The sequence below is a fragment of the Sus scrofa genome, chromosome 6 (genome assembly GCF_054392235.1).
Source record: "Sus scrofa isolate SSC_HxYL_T2T_F1_AM1 chromosome 6, Sscrofa_HxYL_maternal_Yorkshire_Landrace_v2.0, whole genome shotgun sequence".
In the NCBI taxonomy this organism is placed as follows: domain Eukaryota; kingdom Metazoa; phylum Chordata; class Mammalia; order Artiodactyla; family Suidae; genus Sus; species Sus scrofa.
In genome coordinates, this window is record NC_139388.1 from 165623670 (window position 1) to 165644683 (window position 21014).

Below are 21014 nucleotides of genomic sequence, written 5' to 3' on the forward strand. Positions count from 1 at the left end.
CTAGCTTTTGATTGGTTTGTATGTGCCAGATACTGTGCTATGTTCTTTTTTTTTAATAGTTATTTCCCTAATACAGTTTTTTTTCCTACTGTGCAGTATGCTGACCCAGTTACATATACATGTACACATTCTATTTTCGCACATTATCATGCTTCATCATAAGTGACTGTGCTATGTTCTTAACATCTAAATTCAGCAGTGACCCTGCCTTGGAATCCAGAGATAAGAGTTCCCCATGGCTTCTAGACATGGTTTCTTATGAGCAGAGGCACTGACTTCTTTTGTTTCTGACTGTCTTTTCAAGGATATTTGTATAGTGAGCAGCCTTGGAAGATAGAGGGGCAAAGGGCAGGCATGCATAGTATCTATTTTAAAATGTTTGGGTTCTCTAGACTCTGGGTTCCTCTTCTGTAACACAGTCCATTGCAGGTGCAGGTACCATTTGGCCTACTTTGTGTCACTTTGTGGGAAATGGTTCTGGGGAACTGTTCAAGAAAATTCTGATATTTTGATTACAGATATTGCTATGAGTCATAAAGTTCGTTGTCTGCAATCCAGAAGTTTAGGTCTTCGGCCAGCATCCATGAAAGTGGCAGGCTAACTTAGTTTGCAAGTAGGGTAAAAATCTCAGATCCTTGGAGTTCCCAACAGGGTTGGTGGCGTTTTGGGAGTGCTGGAACGCAGGTTTGATCCCTGGCCTGGCACAATGGGTTAAGGATCTGGGCGTTGCTGCAGTTGCACCTGCAGCTGCAGCTTAGGTTGCAACTTTGGCTTGGATCGGATCCCTGGCCCAGGAACTCCATATGCCACAGGGCAGCCAAAAAAAGAAAAGTCTCAGATCCTTTTCTGCTCTTAACAGTTCTGGCAACAAGGTTGGCATGTTGACAGACACAAAACTTTTTAGAAGAGGAAGGGTGAGGGCACTAAGGGCTGGTTAAAAATTTGAGAGTGGTCCATGGAAATTGGTAGCGAACATGTTGATAAAACTGTTAAATGGTTCTCTACTTTCTTGCCTGTTAATGAGGAGGAATTAAGGAGATGGTTGCAGCCTTAATACCAGAAGTAGAGTCAAGGTCAGTGCCTAAACTCTCCTCTCTGGTTGCTGCTGATTGTCAGCAACCCTCAAATAACCTCTTTGCTAGAGGGAATTTTTTTTCACCAATCTGTCAGTCAGACTCAGATTCAGACGCCCCACAATATAACAACTAACACTAAGGTGTTCCTTGCTGTGGAGAAGGTTCTTCCTACTTTCAGACTTTTACAGATTGTGTGCACATACACTTGAGTGTGAAAGGAGTCAAATTTGCAACTACTGTGGGCAGAAAACAAAGTTGTTAGAACTTTCACTGCGTTGTCTGAGAGATAAGAGGATAGGGTGCATATTGTCTTGTGGCTCAGCCACTCCTTTGGAGGAAGCTTTATTCCCAACTTTCCTGTGTGAAGCAAAGCCACTGATTCAGTGAGGTCCTCAGTTTATTGATGTTTCCCTAAACCTGGGCCTGGTTCACCAGTGGTTCAGCCAAGCTGAAACTGATTGTGTCTACTCGTCTTTTGTGGCTGTTCAGCCTCTGTACCAGCTATGCACACTGATAATGACTGTAATTGCTGTGTTCAGTGGACAGAATCAAGGCTGTTCTTATAGGTTTGGCCTGTACTCTCCTTCATGAAATCTGTATTTCTACTGACCCTTGGCCTGTTGCCAATGGCATAGCTATTTGGTCTGCCACTTGGAAACTATAGACTGGCAGATTAAAGACAGCTTTCTTTGAAGCTGTGAACTATGGAAACAAATTATAGTTGCTGATCAAACTGTCTGGATCACTCATGTAGATGCCCACAGTACGGGCCTTTTCTCTGAGGAAGCCCTGGAATCAAGCTTCTGATTGGGCTTGTACTGCCCAGAGCCATCATTGATGGTAGGATCCATCATTGTATCAGATTTGACAGCATATCAACTATCATAAAGTGGGTATAAAGTAAAAGACTGTTTTTGATGCAGAAGGTACCACTGCATGCCAGACTTGTGACTCCTGCTAAAAGTTGGCCTGTTTATCATATAATGAGAGAAGCCACATTATATGGGACGTGGCCCCTGTCTGCTTTTGGCAGATTGAATGAATTGGACCTTTGAACTCCTCTGAGGTATCAGTGGTGCCCCACTGCTGTTGACATATTTTTCTAGTTGTGTTGTTCTCAGTCCAGTTAGCTAACTGGCTACACCATTTTGGCCCTTGAAACTAGTTGTGTTATGCTTGCTGGCTTTCTGGACCATTTGCAGTCTGACAGTGGTGCACTTTTTTATCACAAAAGTCACTCAATAGTGAACTGATAGTTATGATATTTGAGGGAACTTTCATGTCCTTTACCATTCACAGGCATCTGGTATTTGGATGAATATTGTACATTAGAACAAATTTCCTCTTTAGTAAGTCAGTTTGGTTACTAAATGCAGCTATCTCCAGAAAGGAATCATCTCATTTTGGTTACTTCCTAGGTAGTGTTCAGGATGGAAGGGGTGGGAGGTTATATAGCTCTATTTTGAAAATTCAGGATTATATTCTAACCATTTCTGGCCATGATGCTTCTTTATTTCTCCTGGCATCAGCTCAAGGCCAGCCTATTGGTATGCCTTCTATGTGGCAGCTTGCCAAAAGATGGCCTAGGGTATTCAAATTGAATTCTGGTTCCCCACATGGATTCTCTTGTTGGGTTGAATTGGTCTAGGATCAAAAGGATAATGACTACCTGGTTGAGTACATTGCTTGCTGAGTCTCCCTACAGTGACTCATGTGGATCATTAGGGACCATAAATAGATTTCTGTACATTTTGTAAATATTCCATTGACCCTCTTGCACCTGACATTCCCAGATAAAAGGCCTGAGTTTAAGTAGGAGATGATGGGAAAAAAGATGAAATTATAGCTGCTGGAATGAGACCTGATTTTATGGCAGTGGAGGGAAAGCAACAATCTTGACACCTGGGGAGGGAGTACCTTAGACCCCAGAAAGTTTGGGGAAAGGAAAGACATTAATGTTCTTTGTTTTTCCTGAACCAAACTTGAAGCCTTCTTTATGAAGGAAAATGCCCTGTTACAGCTCTTCCAAACTGTTGCAGGCACATTAAATTCAATTGATTGCTGGGTCTGCCAGACCTCAGTGGGCTCTGATAGTCATTTGGTTGGTTGTCATTCCTCTTAACCTTACTGAATGGTTTACAGGAAATACCAGGGGTTGTCCCCCCCCCCTTACTTCCCATGCAAAACACCTGTCCATACTTCCTGATGCCTACCCCACCCGTATACCATAGCCTTCGCTCAGAGATTCTGTGGGGCAGATTGCTATTGGCCTGGACAAATGGGACCATTTGGACTGGTTGCCCTCATTCATTTCTTTCAAAAACAAGGACTAGGCTGAATTGTTGGAATTGAACTGGGAACTTTAACGGCCACCACCTGACTGGGAGGCCATGCTGGGACACAAGTTGACAGTGCCTCCCAGAATCCAACAATTGTAAACAACCCACTCTTTCTAGGTGTCTTGTGTCTGGCCTTAGGACTGTCTTCCTTCCTTCCTTCCTTCCTTCCTTCCTTCCTTCCTTCCTCCCTTCCTCCCTCCCTCCCTCCCTCCCTCCCTCCCTCTCTCTCTTTCTTTCTTTCTTTCTTTCTTTCTTTCTGGTCTTTTTGTCTTTTCTAGGGTCACACCTGTGGCATATGGACGTTCCCAGGCTAGGGGTCTAATCGAGCTGCAGCTGCTGTCCTATGCCACAGCCGCAGCTATGTCAGATCTGAGCCGCATCTGCAACCTACACCACAGCTTACAGTAATGCCGGATCCTTAACCCACTGAGAAAGGCCAGGGATCAAACCCATGTCCTCATGGATGCTAGTCAGGTTCACTAACCGCTGAGCCCTGACGGGAACTCCAGGACTGTATTTCTTATGTGGAAACCAGGCATTAATTTGCTTCCTTCCTAAAAATAGAGACTCTAGCAATTTTTGAGTGTTTAGGCAAACACTACCATGGATCTTTTTCTTTTGGTTGCACCTATGGCATGTGGAAGTTCCCAGGCCAGGGATTGAACCCATGCTACAGCTGTAACCAGATCCACAGCAGTGACAATGCTGGATCCTTAATCCATTGTGCCACGAGGGAACTCCATCTGCCAGAGTAGATCTTTTAGCCTTCAGATGACTGTAGAGATATCTCCAAAATGAGTCTATCTTTGGCTTCCTAGGGAAGCTTCCCAGAATGGTTGCTGACTTGTAATTTATGTGCACCCTATGGACAGTTATCCCTAAGAGGGAAGTCATTCAATTAGAATAGGTGGTGCACAATTTGTTCCTGAGGTTTTAGCTCAAGTGACCAGTAGCACACCTTGGCCCTTCCCGCATTCAGATCAGCTTCAAGTCACTGATCAGAGTTATGGTTGATAAAATTGCCCTAGACTTCTTCCTTATGGGCCAAGGCAGAGCCTGTATAATTAACTAATGCTGTTGTTCCTGGATTAATGCCTTGGGCCAAGTGGAAAGGTTAACACAAAAACTTCAAGAGAAAGAAATCTGACTCTTTCCTGAGGTAGACCCTGATGGCTTGTGGGATTTCTTCCTGTTATTTGGGTGTGGAATCCCGAGGAACATGGATGAAATAAATTCTGAAGGTTGGCCTCATCCTGCTGGCTGTTGATAATTGCCTTAATTAAATGCTGTATGAGACAAATTAAATGGATTTAGTTCTAGCTTCTGTCAGATTAATCAGAGTGGCCTTTGGAGTGGTATGCTCATGAGAAACTTTGTTCAGTGGTGAAGATGGCTAGAAGTGAGGAGTGGATATTGTTGGGAGACAGTTCTCTGTGTGTCTCTTCTATTTCTGCACATTTTAGAAACAGAGACACTGATTGTTACAGATTATATTTTCAAGGGTGTTGGATTGTGACCAGCCTAGATAATGTCTCCTTTCAGACAAAAGGCAAGTTTGCTTACAGCCTGGAAGATAGATACTTTCATCTTCCAAAGCAAAGGGTATGCATGCTTACTGTCTTTTGTAAAATACTAATGTTCCTTAAGCTCGGGGTTCCTCTCCCGTAATGCAGATCCACTGCATGTGCAGGTGTCACCTGGTGTACTCTGTATCACCCTCTGAGAAATGGGACTCAGTAACCAGTATAAGAAAATGCTGATGCTCTTGCTGTGAGTAATAAAGTACTTTGACTTCCATGTCTTGAGTCTTCCTCCAGCATTCATGAAATTGTAATAAGCTGTTAGCTTGCAAGTAAGTAGACTGTAATATTTGACCCTTCACAGTTCTTACTACTATGAAAGGTCAGTAGTCCCTCACTTTACGGATTGATTTTGGAGACAGTAATTATAATAGCTACTAACTATAATAATATTTACTGAGCAGTACTTTCTGCTGGCCTCTGTGATTTATTTTATCTGTATTTATCTGCATTCAGCATGCAGAAGTTCCTGGGCGAGGGATCAAATCTTCACCACAGCAGTGAATGCCAGATCCTTAACGCACTGAGCCACTAAGGAACTCCTATTATTCCCATTTTAAAGATGAAAAAGTGGAGGTATATAGAGTTTAAGTAATTATCTAATGACAGGTAGTCATAACAAGACTGGGTTTGAAACTCAGGTCTGCTCTATTCCAAAGTCAAGTTTGTGGTCTTATATATCCATGTTTCTCAGATAAGTATGCTAGAGAGTGCTCAAAGCTACAGAATAAATATGCACATCTTCTTGTAGCACTAATTGACTAGAAAAACTTAAATGTGTTTCCCATTGTGGCTCAGTGTAGACGAATCTGACCAGCATCCATGAGGATGCAGGTTCGATTCCTGGCCTTGCTCAGTGTGTTAAGGATCCTGTGTTGCCATGAGCTATGGTGTAGGTCACAGACTCAGCTCGGATCCCGTGGTTGCTGTGGTTGTGGTGTAGGCCAGCAGCTGCAGCTCCAATTCAACCCCTCACCTGGGAACCTCCATATGCTGTGGGTGCGGCTCTAAGAAGACAAAAGAAAAAGACAAAAAAAAAAAAGAAAAAAGAAAAGAAATGTGTTTTTAAAAAATTAAAGACAATTGTAAATATAAAATTCATGAATTTTAAATAGAAAATGAAACTTCAAGAAAATTGTTAAGATCTGGCCTTCTTTTCTTTGGGTCGTCTCCTCTACTCCCATGGGAAAATATGTTTTTCTTCCTCTATCGTTATGACCATAGTAGTGGAAAAAATTAAAAATACTTTACAGTATTGCATTTTAAAAAACAAATCAAAGATGCATCAAGTTAGTTTTTGATACTCTCATCCTATTGTAGCTTTGTGAAACACAAAAAGAACAATAGAGTTTTTCTGGTTTCCCTGGATTTACCAAGGCTAATAGGGAGATCAGAAGAAGAAAAAATTGGAATTCATTGACTTCTTATTTCGAAGTTGTATTAGCAATGGTTGCTATTGCGATTACTTAGTACTTCAGCAAGAGCTTATCCTATTACTGGTATTATTTTACTTCATTTTTACATTTATCATCTGTAAAATATTATGTTAGTTTCAATTTATAGTTATGCTCAGTAAATTTGCCTTATTTTTGAGGAGTGCTATCAGTTTGAGTATATTTCTAAGGTCCTAGTAGTGGGACTTGAAACTAAAGTATAGTGGTCCCTTGGTATCCACAGGGGATTGGTTCCAGGAGCCCCTTAAGACACTAAAATCCAAGGATGCTCAAGTCCCTTATATAAAATGGCCTAGTACAGTGAATACAGCGGGCCTTCAGTATCTGGGGGTTTCACATCCATGGATACTATAATGATGCTGTGACAGAAGTAAGAGAATTGATTGCAGCTAAGGTAAGCTGGCCCCAGGCTGATACACATAAACTTTGTTTTACCCGCATTTTTTTTTTTTTTAAAGGGGCATGCCCCCAATATGTGAAATTTCCCAGCCTAAGTCTCAACTTCAGCTATGGGGGATCATTTAACCCACTGAATGGGGTAGGGGTGGAACCCATGCCTTTGTAGCCAGAGCTTCCGCAGTTGGATTCTTAATCCACTGCGCTATAGCAGGAACTCCTGCATTGTATTTTAGAAAAGGAAAACATTGCTTAGTGATTATTATGGGATAATATAATAAATATTTTGCCAGGGCTGACAGGGTATTTGATGAAATTAAATGCTTAGGGTTTTTAAACGTGATAAGGCATTTGGGTTGTGTTAAAAAAATTCTTGGAGTTCCTGCAGCTGCTCGGATTGCTGCAGAGGTACAGGTTTTATGCCCACCCAAAGCAGTGGGTTAAAGGATCCCAGTTGCTGCAGCTGTGTCATAGGTCAGTTGCAGCTTGGATTCAGTCCCTGGCCCAGGAACTTCCATATGCTGCCTTCTATGGGTGCACCCATTTAAAAAAAAAAAAAAAAAAAAAAGAAAAAGAATTCTTTTTTTTTCCTTTTGTCTTTGGTCTTTTCAGGGCTGCACCTGCAGCATATGGAGGTTCTCAGGCTAGGGGTTGCATTGGAGCTACAGCTGCCAGCCTACACCAGAGCCACAGCAACACCAGATCCGAGCCTCATCTGTGACCTTCACCACAGCTCATGGCAACGCTAGATCCTTAACCCACTGAGCGATGCCAGGAATCGAACCCGCAACCTCATGGTTCCTAGTCGGATTCATTTGCACTGTACCATGACGGGAACTCCGAAAAAGAGTTCTTATCCTTTAGAGATATGTGAGATATATATTGAAATATTTATTGGTGAGATGATATGATGCCTGGAATTTCAGAACTGTCTGGGAAGGCTTTGGGGGTGGGTTGATGGGAAGTGAAGTAAGACTGGCTATGACTTGGTAATTGTTGAAGAGGATATCGTATTCATGGCTGTTCATTGTTACTTCTACTCTGGTATATGCTTGAACTTTTACATAATAGGTAAAAAAGATGTTCTGCCAAATCAAAGTGACTTTGGGGGGATTTCAAGCTTTAGGATAATCATGTTGTAATGGACTGTAAGATTAGAAGAATGGGGATGAGACTATTACAAGGGAGTAATTACGTAGCAATCACAGTTATGTTATGTGATCCTAGCATTAAACCAAAATAGTTGATAAATTTTTGTCTCAACTATTTGTCGGTGTTATAAAACTTAATTAACTAGTTAAAATTTATTTGTTAAAAGCCTTAGCTATAGTTTTGGAATAAAGGTTTCCTAAAAAAAGTCAATTTTCTAAGATAAAAGATAGAAACTTGTAAGGAATTAACTTTGTATGCTGAGTTTGAATAATTGATGACAAGTGTAATTTTGGCAAAGAGGTGCTAACAGCTTTTTTCTTTTTTTTTTAAAAGCAGTACTTAAAATCAGAAACCTAAAGGTACAGAAGATATATTAAGCAAAAAGGGAGGGCCAGTTAGATGACGTGTCATTTTCTGTATACATTGATACAGTCTGTTTTTTCCAATGACTTTTTTTTTTTACTTTTTATTTTACCTTTATTGTCCCAATAGAACACATGTGATAGTAACTCTTAAATATGGCTTGCTTCATTTTTTAAAAAATTATGTAAGTTTCAGGTGTACAGCAGTGTAACCCAGCATCCTCATGCACTACGAAATGATCACCCCTCAGAGTCTCGTTATCATTAATCACCATACACATGACCTCCTTTGCCTCTTTCACCCAACCCCTGCTGCCTTCTCCTGGTAACCACTGATGTGTTCTCTGTATCTATGAGTTTGTTTTTGTTTGTTCATTTGTTTTGTTTTAGATTACACATGAGTGAAATCTTATGGTATTTGTCTTTTTCCTTCTGGGTTTACTTAGCGTAATACCCTTAAGTTCCATCCGTGTGGTTGCAAGTGGAAAGATTTCATTTTATGGCTGAGTAGTATTCTATTGTATTGTTTTACATATGTGTGTGTATAGCTATATCTATATATATCTATATCCATATCTGTACACACACATACTGCATCTTCTTTGTCCATCCATTCATTGATGGAAACTTAGTTTTTTCCGTATCTTGGCTATTGTAAATAATGCTGTAATGGACATGGAGGTGCATGCCTTTTCAAATTAGTGTTTTTGTGTTCTTTGGATAAATACCCAGAAGTGGGATAGCTGGATCATATGGTAGTTCTAGTCTTAATTTTTTGAGGAATCTACTTACTGTTTTCCGTAGTGGCTGCACCAGTTTACAATATTACCAACAGTGTATGAGGGTTCCCTTTTCTACGTGTCCTGTCCAACACTTCTTATTTCTTGTCTCCTTGATAATAGTCATTTTAACTGTTTTGGGATGATACCTCATTCTGGTTTTGATTTGTATTTCCCTAATAGTTGTAGATGTTGAGCATCTTTTCATGTGTGGGTTGGCTTTCTGTATGTCTTCTTAGGAAAAATATTCGGATCCTATGCTCAGTTTTTAACTGGGTTGTTTGAGGGTTTTTTGTTGTCAAATTATATGAGTTCTTTATATATTTTTGGATATTACCCTCTTATCAGATATGATTCTCAAATATCCTCTCCCATCAGTAGGTTGCCTATTCATTTTTTTTTTTCCTTTTTAGGGCCGCATCTGCAGCATATAGAAGTTCCCAGGCTAGGGGTTGAATTGGAGCTGCAACTGCAGGCCTATGCCACAGCCACAGAAACACCAGATCCGAGCCACACCTGCTACTTACGCCACAGCTTGTGGCTGTGCCAGATCCTTTATCCACTGAATGAGGCCAGGGATGATACCTGCATCCTCATGGGTACTAGCCTGGCTTTTAACCTGCTGAGTCCCAACGGGAACTCTTGCCTTTTCATTTTGATGATTGTTTCCTTTGCTGTGCAAATCTTTTTAGCTTGCTATAGTCCCATTTATTTTTGCTCTTGTTTCCCTTGACTTTGGACTCGAATCCACAAAGACATCTCTAAAGACTGATGTCAGTGAGGTTTTCATCTATATTTTATTATAGGAATTTAACAGTTTCAAGTTTTACATTCAAGTCTTTATTTTGAGTTAATTTTTATGCATGGTTTAAGATAGTGGCCTGTTTTCATTGTTTTGCATGTGGCTGTCCTATTTTCCTAACACCATTTATTGAAGAGGCTATCCATTTGACCATGTATGTGTAGGTTTATTTCTGGGCTCTCAGTTCTGTTCCATTGATCTCTGTATCTCTTGTGCCAATACTATACTGTTGAGTTTGTAATATAATTTGGACTTTTTTTTTTTTTTTTTGCTTTTTAGGGCTGCACTTGTGGCATATGGAGGTTCCCAGTCTAGGGATCTAATTGGAGCTACAGCTCCCGTCCTCTACCACAGCAATGAGGAATCCAAGCCATGTCTGCCACCTACACTACAGCTCATGGCAATGCTGGATCCTTAACCCACTGAGCAAGGCCAGGGACCAAACCTGCAACCTCCTGGTTCCTAGTCAGATTCGTTTCTGCTGTGCCACGACGGGAACTCCAGTTTGTGATAGAATTTGGAATTAAAGGACATGGTATCTCTAGCTTTGTTCTTTCTCAAAATTTTGGCTATTCAGGATCTTTTGTGTTCCATACAAATTATTTGTTCTAGTTCTGTGACTTGTGCCATTGGGATTTTGATAGGTATTGCATTGACTGTGTAGATGGCTTTGGATAATAAGGACATTTTAACAATATTCTTCTAACCCATGAGCATGTAATATCTTTTATTTGTGTCCTCTTTATTTTCTGTTGTTGGTATCTTGTGGTTTTCAATGTACATGTCTTTTATTTCCCTTCATTACATTTATTTCTAGACATTTCATTCTTTTTTTTTTTTCTTTCTTTCTTTCTTTTTTTTTTTTTTTTTGCCTTTTTGCCATTTCTTGGGCCGCTCCCTTGGCATATGGAGGTTCCCAGGCTAGGGGTTGAATCGGAGCTGTAGCTGCTGGCCTACACCGGAGCCACAGCCACTTGGGATCCGAGCCGCATTTGCAACCTACATCACAGCTCACAGCATTGCCGGATCCTTAACCCACTGAGCAAGGCCAGGGATCCAACCCACAACCTCATGGTTCCTAGTCAGATTCGTTATCCACTGAGCCACGATGGAAACTCCAGGACATTTTATTCTTTTTGATGCAATTGTAAATGGGATTGTTCTTAATTTCTCTTTGTGTTAGTTCATCGTTAGTGTATAGAAATGCAACAAATTTATATATATATTAATTTTGTATACCGTCACTACTTAATTCATTTGTTCTAGTAGTCTTTTGGTGGAGTCTTTGTGTTTCCTATCTATAGTATCATGTCATCTGCAAATAATGATAGTTTTACATCTTCCTTTCCAATTTGGATTCCTTTTATTTCTTTTTCTTCTAAATTGCTGTGGTTAGGACTTCTAATACTATGTTAAATAAAAGTGGCAATAGTGGGCATCTTTGTTCTCTTTGTTGAGTACGAGTATTAGTTGTGGGTTTGTCATATGTGGCTCCTAGTATGTTGAGGTACATTACCTCTATATGCATTTTGTTGAGAGTTTTTAATCATACATGGATGTTGAATTTAATCAGATGCTTTCCCTGCATGTGTTGATGTGATCATATGATTTTTCCCCTTTGTTGTATTAATGTGGTGTATATATTGATTAATATGTGGATGTTGAATTGCATCCTTGCATCCCTGGAATAAATCCCAAATGATTATAGTGTATGATTCTTTTTATATATTGCTAAATTTGGTTTGCTAATATTCTGTTAAGGATTTTTGCATCTATGTTCAGTGGTATTGGCTTGTAATTTTTTTGCATATGTGGTGTCCTTGTTTGATTTTGCTATCTGGGTAATGCTGTCCTCATAAAATATGTTTAATATGGCTTTGCTCTAAGAACAGAGAAATACTGCATAAGCTGTTAGTCTTCCCACTTACACATGCATGAAGAGTTATCATAAAGTTAAAAGGTAGATTATGCCAAAATGAAGTATGTCTTATTGTTAAGATTAAAGACTTCGTTGGATCATAAATCCCATCCATAATCCAGGAGTAATTTTTTTTTTTTTTTTTTTGCTTTTTAGGGCCGCAGGTGTGGTCTATGGAATTTCCCAGGCTAGGGGTGGAGTTGGAGCTACAGCTGCCGGCCTGTGCCACAGCCACAGCCACAGCCACTCGGGTTCTGAGCCATGTTTGCGACCTACACCACAGCTCACAGCAATGCTGGACCCTTAACCCCCTGAGGAAGGCCAGCGATCAAACCTGCATCCTCATGTATACTAGTCAGGTTTGTTTCCACTGAGCCACAACGGGAACTCCAATCCAGGAGTAATTTGGCAAGATAAAAATATTCATATGTCAGGAAACAACCACATCCTTTCCTGGCTTGTCTACTAGAGGATTTTAATTTTTTTTTTTTTAAAGTCTATGCATTGTGTGTGTGTGTATGTGAGAAAGAGAGAGGGAGAGAGAGAGGAAAGGAGGGGGGGAGGGAGAGAGAGAGAGATCGAGGGAGATCGAGATATAATATTGATTATAGCAGAGTCTTGGCATTTCCAGGGGTGGATCCTGAAGGAGGTCTGTGTACTTAACGTAGATATAGAGTCATCCTTTGATGAAAGGGGAGTGGTAACATACGTAGTTGGCCCCAGAACGCAGATCCAAATACAGTCCTCCTGAATATTTAGGAGACCTTCATGAAGATAGCTGCAAGGAATTCTCTGCTGGCCAGGGCACATCTCACAGTTGCAGCTGTTATTTGTTACCCATGGGGAATGTATGAAACTGTAGAGTCATGTATCTAGGTTGTTTTTCTCTTTTATCTCAGCTGGGATGCTTTGAGGTTGTTCAACAAGGCATTTAAATGCCTCTCTTCTGGTTGTGATCAGATCAGTGAGTTAAAAGAGGTGGAAATATCATGGAGCTTTGGTGGTTTAGTAATTGTGTTTGATTAGTGAATAGCTTTTTTAATTCTTACTACACATCACATATTGTGATGGAAAGATAGAATGTGAGGATATGAGGAATACTGAGAAATATGTATTACCTGAAATTGTCTTTATTTGTATTTTTACTCACTTGACAAAATTGAATACCTTTTCTGTGCTGGGCACTATACTAGTTAATTGGGAGATCACTACTTCATAAGGCACCTAAGATAGCTAATAAAAGTTTCCCCATTTGTAACTTACTGATTTACTCTAGACCTATACAGAAGTTATTTTCTGCCATATGAAGGTAACTGTGTTACTGATAACTCTTGTTATCTGAGCCCTAATTTTCCAACTCTTTTCACCACTCTTAGCGCTTGGTTGCTTTCTTCTAGATGTGTTTACTTATTAATGGCACACTTCAAAGATGGAGCTTGGGAGTTACCACAATATTCCAGAAGAGATTTGGAGTACAGTAGAATGCCTCTCCCTCAGTTTTGCACATTATATTACTGTTAATGCAGTCTCCTTAAAATTTTGACTCGTTTGATGATGGTAACTTAAAATGCTATGTGAGTGGGTAAGGTATATTTCCTTCATTCTAAATTTAATCATTTAAATTTCTCAAACTAAATGGAGAACTTTGTTAACTTCCATCCCTCTACCTGCTCCTAATTGTCTATTTAGAAATCTGCTCCACATCCGTTTTTCCTTACATTTCCTTTGGTTTCTGCATCTCCCTTTCTACTGGCTCTTGTTTCTCAACCTATATCCAATTTGAAAACTTGCCAAGTTTCTCTTAGTTTCCAAATGCCCTTTATTGATCCTATGTCCTGTTTTGAATGCTTCCGTATTCTCTCTCCTTTCCTCCTATATTTCTCTTATGTACTAACGTATCTTCAGGGTCTGTCCTTGTTCCTTTTCCATTTCACTCTACCCTGTCATATATGGTCTCTTTGGATAATCATCTTTTCTTTGGTTTTAACTATCTGTTATATATGTGCTATTGACTTCCAAAGCAGCAGCCTCATTCCAAACTACTCTTGAGCCATATATTCAATTGCTTATACAGGATAAAAGGTTATTTGGCATGGTTAACAGAACCTGCTGTGATTTGGCCTAAAATAGCTTGTGCTTTTCCTGATATCTTGTTCTGTAGTGATACTTTTGATGCTTGTAATTTTCGTGAACTTAAAGTCATTCATGTCTCTTTGCCTTTGCCAGTTCTCTCATTGCTTGCCTCTCTGTATTCTGTTTATCTTTGAGACTTCTGCATAGACATTATCTCCTGTGAAGTGTTCCCTGATAGTTACTTACTGTCTCCTCTGTATTTCTCATTCTTATACATACATCTGCCATTGGAGCTATCACATTTCTTTGTAAATATCTGTTAGTCTTTCTTACTAATTTGTGAGTTCCTTACAACCAGGAACTAGATCTTATTCATTTTAATATTCATAGTGCTTAATACATTTTCTGGCACATAATGTATTCTCACTGAGTATTAAATTGAACTGAACTAATTTTGAGCTTGTTGAAATAACATGAAGTATGATAAAAGAAGGGTATGATTGGGGATTTGGATCCTGATTTTGTCATCAGAATATTAGCTGCGTTAGCTTTGTGTCATTTGCATATGTAAATGAACATCAGTCTAATTGTTAACACTTGAGTGTCCTGAGGTTTGGAATTGTGTCATAGTCACCTCTGTATTGAGTGTCTCAATAGTACCTAACACAGTGTCTGCCAAATGTCAGGCTACCAATGTTTAGTGAACTGAAGCAAGTCAAATTGAAATTAGATGAAGGCATTAATGCTGCAATGATAGTATATGACTAGTAATCTTCATCTTTATTTCTGTATTTTATCTTTAAGAGTAAGTCAGAGAAATTTTGTCAATTGCCTTACTGAAATGCAGATTTAGGAAATATGTTATATTCCTGACATGCGAGTCAGATCATCTGTTAAAAAATGGAATCATTTATTCACAATGATTGCAGTTTCCCTTCTAAGATCTGTAGGTCAACATCTCTTTTAAGAATTTGTTCTGGAGTTTCCACTGTGGTGCAGCAGAAATGAATCTGATGAGGAACCATGAGGTTGCGGATTCTATCCCTGGTCTCGCTCGGTTTAAGGATGGGATGGTGTTGCCATGAGCTATGGTGTAGGTCACAGACGCAGCTCTAATCTGGCATTGTTGTGGCTCTGACCTAGGCCGGCAGCTGTAGCTCTTGTTCAACCTCTAGCCTGGGAACTTCATATGCTGTGGATGCGGCCCTAAAAAGCAAAAAAACAAAATAATTTATTCTTAAATTTTGTCATGAATCGATGGCAAAGTAATAGTTGTCTTAATTTTTCTGTTTTTCTCTTCTTTTGAAGTGCTTCTAGGATTCCTCCTATTAAAAAAAAATCCGGAATCCCCGTCATGGCTCAGTGGTTAACAAATCCAACTAGGGGCCATAAGGTTGCATGTTTGATCCCTGGCCTTGCTCAGTGGGTTAAGGATCCGGTGTTTCCGTGAGCTGTGGTGTAGGTCGCAGACACGGCTTGACTCCCATGTTGCTGTGGCTCTGGTGTAGGCCGGCGGCTACGGCTCCGATTAGACCCCTAGTCTGGGAACCTCCATATGCTGTGCGAGAGGCCCTAGAAAAGGAAAAAAGGCAAAAAGGAAAAAAGGCAAAAAAAAAAAAAAAAAAAAAAAATCCTGTAGTACCTTTGATGGTTCTTGGTGCAAGACATAAATTTACAGACTCAGGAATCTTGATAAACAGAACACCAAGTAGGATTGATATAGAGAAGTTCACAATTAGACACATAATAGTCACACTCCTGAAAATCAAAGATAAAAGCATCCAGAGGAAAAGGCATTCTGTGAAGAGAACAATGACAAGAATGTTAATTAATTTTTCATCAAAACAATAGAATATAGGGGACAATGGAATGTTTTATGTAAGTGCTGAAAAAAATTATCACAGTAGAATTTTATATGTAGCAGAATTATCCTTCCAAAGTGAAAATGAGGACATTTTCAGAAAATAAAACCTGAGAGAATTTGTTGCCAATAGATAGAAATGCTGATGAAAGTTCTTTAGGCTGAAGAGAAACAGTACCAGATGGATGTGTATGGAAGAAAACTGAAAATGGCATATACAGGCATATCTCAGAGATATCGTGAGTTTGTTTCAGACCATCACAATAAAGTGAATGTTGCAATAAAGTAAGTTACAAATTTTTTTTTGTTTGCTGGTGCATATAAAAATTATGTTGATACCAGAGTTCCCATTGTGGCTTAGTGGGTTATGAACCCAATTAGTACCCATTAGGATGTGGGTTCAACCCCTGGCCTTGCTCATTGGGTTCAGAATCTGACTTTGCTGTGGCTGCAGTGTAGGCTGGCAGCTGCAGCTCTCATTTGACCTCTAGCCTGGGAACTTTCATATGCCACAGTTGTGGCCCTAAAAAAAAAAAATTATGTTGCTGCTATGTAGTGTAGTCTATTAAGTGCGAAATAGCATTCTGTCTACATAAGCAATGTACATACCTTAATTTAAAAATACTTTATTGCTGCATGTAGCACAGCAGGTTAAGGATCTGGCATTGCTGCAGCTGTGGCATGGGTTGCAACTGCTGCATGGGTTTGATCCCTGGCCTGGGAACTTCCATATGCCCTGGGTGCAGCCAAAAAAATACTTTATTGCTACAAAATGCTAATCATCAACTGAGCCTTCAGTGAGTTGTAATCTTTTTGCTGGTGGAGGGTTTGAAGTATTACAAGAATTAGCAAAATAAGAAACAGAGATACAAAATGAGCAAATACTGTTGGAAAATGGTACCAATAGATTTGCTTAATGTAGGGTTGCCAGAATCTTCAGGTTTTTTTTTTTTTTTTTTTTTTTTTTTAAACCAGTATTTGTGGGAGTTCCCGTCGTGGCGCAGTGGTTAACGAATCCGACTAGGAGCCATGAGGTTGCGGGTTCGGTCCCTGCCCTTGCTCAGTGAGTTAACAATCCAGTGTTGCCCTGAGCTGTGGTGTAGCTTGCAGATGCGGCTCGGATCCAGCGTTGCTGTGGCTCTGGCATAGGCCAGTGGCTGCAGCTCCGATTCAACCCCTAGCCTGGGAACCTCCATATGCCGCGGGAGCGGCCCAAGAAATAGCAAAAAGACAAAAAAAAAAAAAAAAAAAAAAAAAAAAAAAAAAAAAAAAAACACACACACACACACACAAAAACCCCCAGTATCTGTGAAGCACAGTGAAATGAAGTATGCCTCTATATGCCTGTATGTGGGTAAATTTAAAAAATTGTATTTCTCTTTGCATATTTTCTTTCTTTTAGTTTCTTTTCTTTCTTTTTTTTCTTTTTTTTTTTTTTTTTTGGTCTTTTTGTCTTTTTAGGGCTGCACCCACAGCATATGAAGGTTCCCAGGCTAGGGGTCCAATTGGAGCTGTAGCCGCTGGCCTGCACCAGAGCCACAGCAATCCATAATCCAAGCTGAGTCTGCGACCTACACCACAGCTCAGTGTAACACCAGATCCTTAACCTACCGAGCAAGGCCAGGGATTGAACCCATGTCCTCATGGGTGCTAGTTGGGTTCACTAACTGCTGAGCCATGATGGGAACTCTTTGCATATTTTCTTTAAAAAACAATTGACTAGGAGTTACCTGGTAGTTCACGGAGTTAAGGATCTGGCATTGTCACTGCAGCAGCCTGGGTTGTTCGTCTGGCGGGTTCAGTCCCTGGCCCTGGGAATTTCCACATGCCACAGACGTTGCTGAAAAAAACAAAAACAATTGACTAATGCAAAGTAACAACATTACATTGCAGAGTTTTATATTTTATGTAGAACTTAAATACAGTTGACCTTAAACAACATGAGTTTGAACTTGTATGGGTTGACTTATATGTGGGTTTTTTTTTCCAGTAAATTTGTGCCGTAATACTACGCGATCCATGGTTGGTTGAATCTACTATAAAGTTATACATGGATTTTCAACTGCATAGAGGGTTGGCACCCCTGACTGCTATGTTGTTAAAGGGTCAACTGTATGACAACCAGCCCAAAGAAAAGAAGTAATTGAACTCTCTTGTAAGGTTCTTATATTATATGGGATGTGGTAATGTATTAACTCAAAGTAGACTGATAAGTTATGGATGCACATCATAAACTGTAGAATAACCACTAATAAATAGAAAAACTATAATGAAAAAGCTTATTAGAGGAGATGAAATGGAATACTAAAAAGACTTAAAATCAGCCATATTAGTAATTACATTAAATATGAGTAGGCTAAACAGTTATCAAAAGGTAGAGACTGTCAGATTGGATGGAAAAGAAAAGCTGGGTCTATCTTGTTTATAAGAGGTGAATTTGAAATATAAAGAAATACAAAAGTAAACGGATGAAAGTAGCTATATTGTATGGATACTAATAATGCCAAAGCTGGTGTAATTAATATCAGTCCAAGTAAACTTTAAGGTAAGGAACGGTACTAGGAGTAAGGGAAGTTCTGGCCTACTATTTTTCTGCTTTCTGATCCTGGATAAATCATGTGGCCTTTTTTTTTCTTTCTTTTTTTTTTTTTTTGTCTTTTTAGGGCTGCCCCTGTGGCATATGGAATTTCCTAGAGTAAGGATCGAATCAGAGTTGCAGCTGCTGTCCTACGCCATAGCCACAGCAACACCGAACCTGAGCTGCATTTGTGACATGCTGCAGCTTGTGGCAACACCAGATCCTTAACCCACTGAGCAAGGCCAGGGATCAAACCCGCAACTTCATGGTTACTAGTCGGATTCATTTCCGCTGTCCCACACTGAATACTTATAAGCTTTAATTTACAGCAATGCTATAAAAAGCTAAAGAATTTATTTAGCTTTTGTTTGTGTTTATTAAAGAGTCTTGGGAGTTCCTCTTGTGTGGCTCAGTGGCTTAAGGACCTGATACTGTCTCTCTGAGGATGTGAGTTTGATCCCTGACCTGGCTATGTGGGTTTAAGGATCTGGTGTTGCAAATGCTACTTGGATCAGCTGTTGTAGTGGCTGTGGTGTAGACTGCAGCTGCAGCTCCAGTTCAACCCCTAGCTTGGGAACTTCCATATGCTGCAGGTGCAGCTGTAAAAAAAAAAAAAAAAAAAAAAAAAAAAAAAAATTAGAACTCTCTAGCTTACCTTGCTGCCTGAAATACTGTAAAGCCTGAAAGCAGGAGTTCTTTTACCCACTGTGTTTATATTTCCTCATACTACTGGCACATGATAGACACTCAATTAAATACTTTTTGGTAGTTTTATTATTATTTTTTTATGATTTTTGTTCCTAAAAGTCTTCTGTAAAAATTAGTATGTAATGCAATTCCCGTGAAGATGTATTAAATATTTGCCCCCTCTTGTGGACATAAAGGAGAATGTAAGCTCCTATAATAAGTCTGTTCTCTAGTTTTTTTATTAAAAGGTATACCATAAACAATATATTAAATTTACCAAGATTTTTTTTCTCTTTCTGGAAGGCTACTAGTCCATACAACTTTATCAACTCAGTAAATTTTTTAGTTCACATATACTCCTAAAACACACATAATTCATACTCAGGTAACATTGTGTAATGTCCAAGATAACGTTTGTATATTATTATTAGATTCAATCGAATCTGCATCTTGATGGATACTAATTAGGTTTATAACCTATGAGCCACAATGAGAACTCCTGCAGACTTAATGTATTTGATTTTTATTTATTATTCATTGATGATAATGTTCTAGAAAATTGACTCAAAATAATGGATTCGTAGGAGACTGATTTGTTAACCAGAATATTAATTTATGACAGGATATACACTTTTACATTGACCACAGTACTTATAATCATTATTCTGAACATCCTCTTCTTGGTATTAGGATGCCTGAGAAACCATTTTGGTCACTAGAACATGGATTGGTAATCATGGAAGCAGAACAAAATGCTTGGATTGTTTTGAGTGATGGTTTACCCAGGCTATGGTAAGTGTAGGGAATTATTTCTGTTCCATTTCAACTGTTTGGATATTCATACAGTAATTCCATGAATACCGTTTTTACTACCAGTAATGGACAACTTTTTACTTTCTGGTTCTTCTTTTCCTATATTACTGGTACTTTTCTGTTAGAAGCTTATTTTTATTTTTTATTTTTGTCTTTTTGTCCTTTTAGGGCCACTCCTGTGGCATATGGAGGTTCCCAGGCTAGGGGTCAATCAGAGCTATAGCCACTGGCCCATGCCAGAGCCATAGTAATGCGTAATCCAAGCTGCATCTGTGACCTTCACCACAGCTCACGGCAATGCTGGATCCTTAACCCACTGAGTGAGGCCAGGGATCAAGCCCGCGTCTTCTTGGATGCTAGTTGGGTTTGTTAACTGCTGAACCACGACGGGAACTCCTAGAAACTTTTTAAAGCATATACGAATATGATTAGCTTGGTGATTTATACGATTAGTCTCCTGTTACAGCTTGCTCTTGATAAAATTAGGGAACAACTTAATACTTTCTAATACTGTGCCAAAGTTACTCATCCTTTTTTGATGTTAATACCTTGATGAAATTTGTAGGGTTGTAGTGGAAAGATTTGAGTGCTTTGGGGTTCTGACTCTGGATTCAGATCCTAGTTCTGCCATCAAGTAAATGAGCAACTTGGACATGCTGCTTGATCTTTTTAAGCTTGAATTTTCTCATCAGTGATACTTTATCTTATAAGGATGATGAGAGGGTTATGAATTAATGTGTCTAAACACTTGAAAAGTGCATAAGAAATGTATGTGTATTAAATTCATCCATTTATTCATCAACAAGTATTAATGAGGGATCTACTTATGTTCCAGGCAGTTTACTATGCATAGAGTTACAATACTGACCATGATAGTCGGTGATCTCTGTACTTATGGCATTTACAGTCTAGTGGGGAAAGAGGCACATGAATAGTGCTAGAGTAGGTGATGATAGAAGCACACTTAAAAGTGTTTTTAGAAATGTCTTAAAGAAGACAGTGTCAAAATCTTTAAAACTTTTCAAGGCTTCAGTCCCCCAACTTACTAACAGTGCCTTGTTCATGTCTGTGAATTGAATGCACGCACAACTCATATGAAGGAAGTGTTTGTATGAAAAATAGCTAATGGGAATTAAATTCTGGT

At 39.4% G+C, this 21014-nt stretch overlaps 1 protein-coding gene across 4 annotated transcripts in view; it reads left to right on the forward strand.

Annotated features, from left to right (window-relative positions):
• FAF1 (Fas associated factor 1) overlaps nucleotides 1–21014 on the forward strand; it is a 438758-nt gene that overhangs the window by 19621 nt on the left and 398123 nt on the right. Inside the window, exon 2 of one of the 4 annotated variants that reach the window (XM_021097817.2) lies at nucleotides 19748–19849. The exons of the other annotated variants lie outside the window; for them this stretch is intronic. Coding sequence (XP_020953476.1) covers nucleotides 19847–19849 — 3 coding nt within the window. The 5' untranslated portion in view covers nucleotides 19748–19846. The remainder of the gene's footprint in view (nucleotides 1–19747; nucleotides 19850–21014) is intronic. 4 annotated transcript variants of the gene reach the window in all.